The sequence below is a fragment of the Natrix helvetica genome (genome assembly GCF_964273705.1).
Source record: "Natrix helvetica genome assembly, chromosome: 3".
NCBI classification, from domain to species: domain Eukaryota; kingdom Metazoa; phylum Chordata; class Lepidosauria; order Squamata; family Natricidae; genus Natrix; species Natrix helvetica.
In genome coordinates this window covers 113,909,912-113,920,711 of record NC_138549.1, presented here as the reverse complement: position 1 = coordinate 113,920,711, position 10,800 = coordinate 113,909,912, and the positions used below count along the sequence as shown (strand labels likewise).

General features: G+C 35.9%; 1 protein-coding gene across 1 annotated transcript; it reads left to right on the top strand.

Annotated features, from left to right (window-relative positions):
- The first annotated feature begins 1,991 nt into the window (after positions 1 to 1,991).
- On the top strand, positions 1,992 to 9,743 carry CMPK1 (cytidine/uridine monophosphate kinase 1). The gene is made up of 6 exons (XM_081946507.1): positions 1,992 to 2,265; positions 4,707 to 4,853; positions 6,101 to 6,253; positions 6,974 to 7,050; positions 7,138 to 7,234; positions 8,476 to 9,743. Exons 1-6 carry the CDS (start codon positions 2,080 to 2,082, stop codon positions 8,515 to 8,517), a joined length of 702 nt encoding a protein of 233 aa, XP_081802633.1. The 5' UTR covers positions 1,992 to 2,079; the 3' UTR covers positions 8,518 to 9,743.
- Positions 9,744 to 10,800: the final 1,057 nt, after the last annotated feature.

Below are 10,800 nucleotides of genomic sequence, written 5' to 3'. Positions count from 1 at the left end.
TTGAGAGACGGGCCAAAATAGAGAATCAGTCAAGTAGTGCCACTGTTGGCATTTAAGGTTGGAAGCAGTGTTTCTCAGCCTCAGTAACTTTAAGAGGTGTGGACTTCAAACTTCCAGAATCTCCCCTAGCCAACATGAAGGCTACATCTCTTAAGGTTGCTGAACTTGAAAAACACTACTCTAAAGCTGGTGGCATTTCAGTCACAAATCAACAGGGTTTACCACTAGAAAACATCAAAGTGATCTATCCTTGTTTTCCAGGGGCATTACAATACACTAGGTCCGTGATGGAGAACCTATAGCATGGGTGCCACAGTTGGCACGCAGAGCCTTTTCTGCATGCACACCAGCCATCACCCCAGTCCAGCTCCACCACATGTGCATGTGCCTGCCAGCCAGCTGGTCTTCGGGTCTCTGACGCGCATGCGCGGGGTACGGGGCACATGAGCAGGGGGGCACTTTTGGGGCCTTGAGCAGTGTCCCTATGCCCCGTTTTGGTTTCCAGGTTGGTTCAGGAGGCCTTCCAGGCCCAAAACGGGGCGCATCAACCTGGAAACCAAAAATGGGTGAGGGGTGGGTGGGCCGCATGCGTGGGAGGGCGGCGCGGGGGTCGTGCACATTGCATTATGGGTGTATGCACACTGTTGCTCTCTCGTGCTTTCAGCACGCGACGACAAAAAGGTTAGCCATCACTGGACTAGGTTCTGAAATTAGCAGCATTAATGCAACCAAAAACATTTCATGGCATTAGGTGAAAGTACCACCAACTGAAAAACATCAAGTTGAGGAAGACTGCTCTAATTTTTACAGCTTGTTGTGTCCTTAGTAGGTTTTCATACACAAGGCAGCAAGGAAATTATTTCCCCTACAATAATTATATTGCTGCACATAACGGGCAATTGTGTCTTTTTACACAAGAAGTTATGAAAATAAAAATAGTCATTGTGTTGACTTAGAGAAAAAGTATTTTTTGGCCATATTGAACAAAAAAATTCTTAATAAAAAACTATGAATTTTAGGCTATGGAAGAGCCTTGTGGCTACTTAACTGATTGAAGTTTTGGCAATTACAATTTTCTTTACTTGGCTTATTGTTTGAACTTTAAAATAAAAATATTTTGAAAATATTCTAGCGTTGAATTTTAAAAGATTTATGAGTTACATTTATCTACATCTCTCAACTTAGTGACTTCTCTAAAATCAACTCACTTCTCAATGATAGACGTTTTAAATTTATTTCAACATTTTGAATAGAGAACCGAATTGAAAAATGGCAATTTCCAAGAATCTTACCAAATATCTGCTAAATGATCCGTTTGCTATTTCAATGTGTTCTTATGCCCTTAAAACAGGCCAAGTTGAATTGGAGCATAGAATTAAAGTTAGTGGGTCTTGATTTTTAATCTCCATATAGTAAGATAGGATTGGGCTGTTTTGCCAAGAAATAACCAGAAGTAAAAATTTGGAAGACCAAATTGCAGCATGCAAAAATCCACCACCTAGGTTTTTAACAAACACTATTGTATGTATGTATGTATGTATGCTATGTATGTATGTATGTTTTAAACTTATACGGCAGCCCAACTTTTCACACAGGTGATTCTGGGTGGCTTACAATATTAAAAAAAACACACAACACAAAAACATAAGAACCCCCCACCCCACCGCAGTAGAGATAATATAAGATGTAATACAACACAAGGGTTGTTTCTCAATGCAATCGACATTAGCCAACGCCCCCCCCCCCTTTTTTTTTTTTTTAATTTCATCAAGAAAATCGAAGCTGCTCTTCCAAAGCGACCTTACTGGTTCCTTGACACCCGCCCATCTGCCTGCCTTCACAGTAAGGGAACCTTATTGTAATTGCCTTTACAACCGCTAATACAGGCCCGCCCACACCAGGCCTTTCTCCGCCCCCCCTCCCTCCCGCAGCAGGAACAGCGACGGAAAGAGTGAGAACCCGGAAGCGATTTCGCTTCCTGGTGACATTACAAGCCAGCTCAGCCGGAGGAGTCGGCGGCTTGACTGTAGTCGTGGCCGGATTCTTCCTCCCGTTTCCCTCCCTCTTTCTTGGCGGCGTATGTTTTGTCGTTGTCTCTCTGGGGCAACTGCCGGTCGCGTAACTGCTTCGCTCTTTCGCCTCCACGCTTTCGCCGCTGCTTCTTCCCTTTCGCCTCGCTTGCTGCTCCTCATGAAGCCGGTCGTTGTCTTCGTTCTCGGCGGGCCTGGAGCCGGAAAGGGAACCCAGTGCGCCCGCATTGTGGAGGTAAAAGGGACAGTGATAGCGCTTCGTGGGCTTTTTTTCCCCTCCCGCGTTTCTGTTCCTTTCTATCGGGAAAGAACTACAATTTCTAGCAGGCGGTGCCTTTCGAAGATTGCCGGCAACTTTGCCTAGTCGGAGCGCAAAGAATGATGGGGCCTGAAGTTCTTTCATGGTTTGCGGTCCGGAAGATTCTTAACAATACTGTATTCCAAATGAATCTGATGCCGGATCTGACCGGTTCAGCTACGCCATCGAAAGCGGGTGCTCCAGAACTCATTTCATTCATCATTTCATTTATTAGATTTATAAAGCGCCCCCTCTCCCCGAGAACTGTTTTTATCAGGGCTTGGTGACTACAAAAAGAAAAAAAGCATAATTAAATGCACTCAGAAAATTCAATTTTTGGGGAAATGCGGCACTTTATTGCTCTTCAGGCAGTTTTTTTTTTCTTTTTACAAATTCTCTTCATTTTTGTCGTTTTTTTTAATTTATAGGGCATTTCTCTCTTCTCTTTTTGTAAATGATTTCCCCTTTTTATACACATCTGGGTTGAGGCTTGTATAGTAAAGTTCAAATAGGTACTGAGGAAACGCAGAAATGCCTGGACAAAAAATCAAACTTCGATCCTTATTCTGCATGGGATTTGCCTTGGCTATGACCTTGGATATTTTTTTCCTTCCTCCTTACTGGTTAGGCGTATTGCCATGTTGGCAGAGAAATAAACGACAGGCTAAATATTGTTATTTGCAGTGGTTTCTATCAGTCCTCCTAAAATAATTTGCCAAAGCTTGGATTTTTGTATCTCAGCAGTGTACATTGAACATGAGAAATGTTGTTAATGATTAGTTTTTCCCCAAACAATAATTGTGATAAAAACTTTTAGGGAAATTTGGTTTGATAGTTTTACGTAGATTAAAGTTTGAAACCAGAAGATATATCAACTCTGTCCTTTTAAAATGTGTGGAACTGAGAAACCATTGTAAAATCAGGACCCAGATTGTTGGGGGCAATATACTGACTCTGTAAACTGCTTAGAGAGGGCTGCAAAGCATTATGAAGTGATATATAAGTCTAAGTGCTATTGCTATTGCTATTCTGAACTGGCTTTCAGGGTATTTAAATTATACAGTATATCATAACTCCTTTAGTTCTTAGTTGTAATATTTCCTGGCAGGTGTAACAAGAGAAAGAAGAACATGGTGCCTTCCTACAAAGTATAGACAGATTTTAAAAATATGTGGTCTTCCCTTTTATTTGACTTTATATTTATTATCTGAAGCAATACTGTGAATCTCTGACATTGGTCTGACATTAGGTTATGTTTTAGTATTTTGATTAACATTTTAGTAAATTTGTATTTTAGTTTTCTAGAACTTTATTTCATCCGGTAACTTAGTAATTCTGCTTTAAACCTTTGAAGATTGACATTTACACTTATTTTATATTTTAGCTTTATTTCTGTTTGTTTGTGTATTTGTTTGTTTATTTATTATATCTTGCCTTTATTATTTTTACAAATAACTCAAGGCAGTGAATATATCCAGCACACTTTCCTCCTTCTCCTCCTCTTTTCCCCACAACAATAACCTGTAAGGAGAGTTGGACTGAGAGTGACTCAGTGAGAGTGACTGGCCCCAAGTCACCCAACTTGCTTTCATAACTAAAGCCTTATTAAAACTCACAGTCTCCTGTTTTTTAGCCTGGTGTCTTAACCACTAGGTTAACCACAAGAAAAACAGGTTTTCCCCCTTTTCCCCATGCTGTTCTTTGTATCTTTAACTTTGGTATATATTGGTACATTGTATAATTTATACAGTAAATTTTAAGAACTTCTAATATATACACAAAGTTCTTTATTTAAAAATTCTTGTTTTTTAATGAAGCTTTTCAAGAATTTTCTGTTTTCAAAGAAATGTGATGGAAGTGCCAATGCCTGCATTTTATATTTGCCTTTATGTGAATCTTATATTGTATAACTTCTAAGTAGCTTAAATTATTTCCCAAATATTCAAAGGAAATCTATAAAGGAGAGTATTTGCAGCTCAAGGTTGAAATGAAGAACCCTTGATGCTCTCTGAACTTGGTTGTTTTTTTGCAGATGTTTCATTACTCAAATTAGGTAACATCATCAGTGTTAGTAAGGAGTGAGTTTGGTCTCAATTAATATTCTAATATAAATGAATCCATCGCATGTCAATGAATTTGGGTGGCAAGAAAATCAAATGAAACCAATTATCCAAACAACAAATGTTTGAAGTCAAAGAAATCATTTCCAACTTATAACTGAAAAGAACAGTAATAAAACCAATCACAGCAGAGCTCATCTAGTTTCCTAGCCCAAATATATGAGAGAACAGCCAGGTCTTTACATCATGTAAATAGAGCACATTTATCTAATCAACTTTTTATATGGATTTAACTTAATTATGGTTTTTTTTCTTTAGAAATATGGTTATACCCATCTTTCTGCGGGTGACCTCCTTAGAGATGAAAGAAAAAGACCAGGCTCTCAGTATGGAGAACTAATTGAAAATTATATTAAGGATGGCAAGATTGTACCTGTTGAGATAACAATCAGCTTGTTAAAGAGGGTAAGTTTAATTCCATTTCCCATATAAATCTAAAACAAAATATTAAGATATTTATATATTTTAATTTGACTTTTAGTAGTGAAATAATGTATATGACAGATGGGTTACACTTTCTTCCAAGCAGAATTCTTTATTGCTCCACACTTATAGGTATCTACTATCTATAGCAAGCATATATTCTGAGAACTATTGGGGAGAGGCTGTTTTCACCCTCTTGGTTTCACTCAAAATGTCTGGACTGAGTTGCTTCTTATTCCTCTGGAATGCACCCCTTCCTTCTGAGAATCCAACCTATTACATTTCATCACAGATATGTGTTACATCTCTTTTCATGATAAAGACAAAATTCTGGGCTGAAGCATTCTACTTCGGTGACATATGCATCTCCTCTGATATACTTTGACCTAAAATAGACCTGAAGCGTGCTGCGTTTTGTAAACTCCTTTGAATCTTTCCAGTTTCTTCAAATGAAAAAAATGCCAAACGACAGAGGAGACAGTAGTATTGTGAGGGACAGGATTATCTTCTAACCAAATAAAGATATAATCAATACATTCGGGAGAGACAATAAAGGAATATTCAGAAAGTTTTGACAAAGCCTGAAAAGTGTTGCTAATGCTTGTAACCACCTGCTGCAGATCATTGGTTCTGAACCCAAATTGCCCCTTGTAAACCTGAAAACTGATTCTAAACTTTTTCTATTTCTGCTTCTCTATTTGTTGTAAGAATAATGAAATTCAAAAGATTGGATCCTCCAAATATGACAATCTATTGATGCCACATTATCTACCAATGAAATTGACTCTTCCTTCTTCCCATTCACTTTCAACCCCCCTTGAAAACAGTCCTTGGAGCTCCACAAGGCATCGATTAATGAAACTGAATGAAAACATGATCTGTTGTCTATGAAGAAATCTGTTCATGTGGCACTGGATACAATGGCGAGTGGGTTATTTTCATCATGATATAATTTATTGACAGACCCTTCAGATTCTTTGACTCATAATTAAATAGTGGAAATTAATGAAGATGGGTTGGTGTTTTTTTTAATGAAAAGTCCGCTGTGGGTGTGTTGGTGCGCGCACACGCATTTCTGTGTGTGTTCAGATATTAAAACATGATTGCAAGAACATTGTATTTTATTTGGCTGTATCAAAAATAAAATAAGGTTTCCAATTAGAACTGTTTTCTTGATTGTATATATTATTGTCTCATGTCATGTTTTAATCTGAGCTATTGTTCTCTAGGCTATGGATGAAACTATGGCAGCTAACTCTCAGAGGAATAAATTCCTAATTGATGGATTTCCCAGAAATGAAGATAATCTTCAGGGCTGGAATAAAACAATGGATGGAAAAGTAGATGTATCTTTTGTTCTCTTTTTTGACTGTGATAATGAGGTAACATTAATACATTTCCTTTTATAGATTATTATGTTTCTCTCTTACATATTGCATTTCAGGATTTAAGTTAGTTAATATTTAAATGTCTTGGTATTTTTCCCCAGGATGTGTATGTAATTATTTGGCAAGCTGAAAAATGTTATGCTTTCCTGGAATAATTACTGTACCAGATATTAGTTGTAAAACTCAGCGATATTATCTTTTTGCATCAAATAATAGTATGAAGAAGTCAGTTCTAAATTTGAAATACTGTGGTATTATGGCAAAAAAGATGTTTATAGTTACATTTTGCCTTTTTCTCTGATTCATTTTATTCTTTACAATTTCCATTATTTGGGTCTCACTCTTATATAATATAGTGGCCATCCTGGCACAAGAACTATTAGCAACCATTTGTGGGTGAAGTTTACACATAATGTAGCAACGTTTTGCTATTTTTATAGAGAGAAAAATTACCATATTTATTTAACAGAGAGCTATCTGAGTGTTTCACAAATTTAAATAAAAGAGTAATAAATTGATGACAAATGACCCTGTAGAACTGGCATTACAGAAGAACATGGACAGCATTCATTGTTGATGTGTAGATTTGATGTGTAGATAGGCTAAATACTGTGCATAAACCATTAGGCAATTGATCTCACATGTCAGATTTAAGTTTCTGTATGAAAAATGTTTGAAATAGAATTTTAATCTCTATTTTTACTTTTTTTACAGATATGTATTAATCGTTGTCTTGAAAGAGGAAAAAGCAGTGGCCGAAGTGATGATAACAGGGAAAGTTTGGAGAAAAGGTAGAGCATGCATTCAGAATTTTACTGTTTTGGTTTTCCGATGTTTTTCAATTAAATGATTTCTTATTTTATTTATTTTTATCTTAGAATTCATACATATCTTGAGTCTACTAAGCCCATAATAGACCTTTATGAGACAATGGGAAAAGTTAGGAAAGTGGATGCCTCCAAATCTGTTGATGACGTAAGTTGCAAAAAGAAAAAGTTTGGGATCAAATTGCTTAATGCTTTATATATAATTGCTCCTGGGGTTTTGTATATTTCAAATACCTGCTTCTCTTGTATACCAAGTAAAATTTAGCCTTCAGATGTGTGGAATTCATCATCATTATTGAAAATTCTGGGATCACTATAAATGATGATATACAGGAGAAGAACAAATTGCTCCTAATATCTAAACAAAGAGCTTTGGTATATTATTCTGTAGCTAACAGTTGGAAAGAGATCACACTATTTGATTCAAAAAAATCATAGCTTTTACAGTCTAAATTCAAAATGGTAAACAAATAATTAACAGAGAAGACAATTGATAAGGGTGAAGATGGAGATTCTATCTCTCTGTGATTGACAGATGCAAATATTGATGAATAAAAGGCTACTTTACCAGTAAGTTTTGTTTCACCTATATTTAAAAATTGTCCACTTTTTTCTTTGACTTTGAGTCAAACTGAAAGTTTTCTTGGCAACTTTTTCAGAATAGTTTTGCCACTGCCTGCTTCCTAGGGCTGAGAGATAGTGATTGGTCCAAGGATACGCAGCAGGCTTTGTGCCTAAGACAGGATTAGAATTCATAATCTCCTGGTTTTAGTCTTGTTCCTTTAACATTATACCCAACTGACTATTTTAAACACATTAGGGATGTATGTGTATGTATATATTTATCTGTGTATGTGTTGTCTACTTTTTTACATGTTTACAAACATTGCAATTTATGTGTATTTTTAAATCTGACCAGAGAGTTTCAGTTATTGGCTTACAGAAACATAGTAAATAAAAAACATGCTTCTATAAAGTGTCTCTTCTTCACATTAAGAATTTTAAAAAAAGAATTAAAGTATTTTTAAAATACAAATTGCTCTGAAGTTGAATGCATTATTTTATTTTAATAAACACTTCATGAAATGCATTTCTTTACCCAATGTACAATATAATATCCAACAGCGGCAATCAATTTTTCTTTATTTGAACAAGTCGGGACAGGGCTTCCAAACTAAACTCACCATTGCTTTAAACTATCTTATGCTGGTTGTTATGCCGGTGTACTACTGCATAATAGAAAAGTGCAATGTGCAGAGTGATTAGAAGAATTGAAGAACTGAATGCAGAATTTCTCTGTAAACTCTGATATGCTGCTCATTTTTCACAATGTATCCTGTGTTCTTATTGATATTATATACAAACATTGTTTCATAATATCTCTTTCAGGTTTTTGGAAAAGTGGTCAACATCTTTGAAAAAGAAGGCTAGCCTTTTCCTTGAACACCCTTCTAGAATGCTTGAATCTTGCTTTAAGAGCTGCTACTATAGTCCATTTTATAATAGTAATGAAATATGCCTCTTAAAATATGTGTGTTTAAAATAATTTTAAAAAATATTTCAAACAGCCTTTGAATATGACTTGGAAGTGGCTCATTAAAATACCAACATTGACACTGACTTGAAGTTAGGAAAGTATTTTAATTTTAGGAAAATAATAATAATAATCAAATAGCAAACACATTATTTCTGGAAAGCATGTTTTTTTCCTTGTTGCCAAAAGCCATGCTGTTTTTTAGAATCCCACAAACTGAAATTGTAAATATGAATGAGAGGACCCTTTTAGTTTCTTGATAGTTTTGTACCAAATATAGGAAGTTGTATGAGGAAGTTTTATTTTGTACTGCTTAAAAATTAATACATATTTGCTGTTTTCAAGAAGGAAGTTTCAGTTTAGACATAGCATACTTTCTGATGTCATACTTTTTGCTTAAAGGATTGCTAGGAAATGAAAAAGAATTAGCTAAAGACCTCCCAAAAAGTGGTCATTCAACCCACAGAATGGAAACTTCCTGTGTGTTTCGGGAGTGGCTCTTTTGCCAAACTTATTGGGATGCTGCAATATGAGGATCATAGAGACTAATAGACAGCCCAGACCCAATACTTGGGTTGGGTTTAACAGAAATGGTTCATACAGATCACAGGGAGACATAGGTATTTGAAGTCTCATTATTTCAGTGGAGTATAAATGTCATTTTCTGAGATAGGCTACTACAAACCAGTGTGTTTAAATGCGTTTAAGATTGAATTTGCAGATTATGTAGGTGCCATTTATTTGTACACGTATTTACTGGTTATATGGGCATTGAGTATTTGTGATACTCAAAGACTAGGTAGAATTTTGCAATCTGATGTTTGACGGCAGCTACTACACCAACATTCTTCTGCCACCTATTTTGCTTCATGGGAAATAATGAGGAATTTTGTAACAAAATTGCTTATTTATTCTGTAAGTTAAAGTATTTGAGATTGGCTGTAGGTAATATTCTTGTGACTGTTTTATCCTAATAATTTTGCATCACTTGAAGGTTTTGTTCAATTATACTTTTGATATAATTTGACCAATGTAAATGATTCCTTTTATTTTTTAATTCAACGTATGTGTTTAATGCTGTACTGGTAGGAGAAACGAATTTTAAATAAATAATTGGGTATAAAACATACAATTTGTATCTTTCCTCATTTCATGTGAGATTGCGCCCTTAAAGTTTAAAATTTCTGTGTGAGAAGACACAACTGAATATTTTGGGGGAGGGATATTTTTTCCCCATAACTTTTTATATTTAGGTTCCTTTCAAACACGCCAATAGATTGAACAAATCAAGCCAGTTGTCACTTCTCAATGTGCAGATCTGCATTGGCTACCAATTGTCTTTCAGGCACAATTTAAGCTGCTGTTTTTGATTTTTAGGGGTATAAATATATCCTACTTCAGACACATTATGCAAAGACCCAGCTGTCTTGAAAAAGCTCTAATGCTGGAAAAGTGGAAGGAAAGAGAAGCAGCGGTAAGGTGGATGGACTCAGTTATGTGGCAATGAGTGCATCATTAGGACACATGAAAGAACAGATTAGGGGATAGATCTTCATGGAGAAAGTCTACCTATATGGTCACTAGTAGCTGAAAATGACTTGATGGCTCATAATCCATCTCTAGGTATTAGTCAATGAACATTTTAAGGAAATATACTAAAATATCTCTAGGAAAAGAGAATCCACTCCTGTATGATAGCCTTGTGGGGAAAAAATATTAGTTTGTAGAACAGCATGCTGCCATTTAAAAAAAGGCATGAATATTGCAAACCTGATTAAAATGTAGGTGCTCTTTCCTTGCTACAGTTGGCCACAAGGAGGAGTACTTGCTTTGTATTGAAAGGACTAAGCTGATAAAGGAAAAACCTTAGGTTCTTAGTGCTCATGTCCCACGGAAATAACATGTTAATGCTCACTATCCCATAAAAGTAATATAATTTAAAACAGGAACTTCATAAGCAAGAAATGTGTTACACTTCTGGGATTGGATGGCTTTTTGATTGGCTGCATCCAGATGATGAATGGTGAGAACTGAAATCACCAACTGGCCCTGGTAGCTGAACCTTACAGCATTTATAATCATTTCATTTTAAGCAGTCATCCAAAGGATATCAGACTGCATTTTCAGAAATGAATTGCATCATTTGAAGATGTAATTTGCACCAGGCAACTATAAATGCA

Excerpts from the sequence above, each read along its gene's own strand:
- CMPK1 (XM_081946507.1), top strand. The coding sequence starts at position 2,080 with ATGTTTTGTCGTTGTCTCTCTGGGGCAACTGCCGGTCGCGTAACTGCT. Across the intron at positions 2,266-4,706 it reads AGTGCGCCCGCATTGTGGAG|AAATATGGTTATACCCATCT; the intron begins GTAAAAGGGACA and ends TTTTTTCTTTAG. Across the intron at positions 7,051-7,137 it reads AGGGAAAGTTTGGAGAAAAG|AATTCATACATATCTTGAGT; the intron begins GTAGAGCATGCA and ends TTTTTATCTTAG.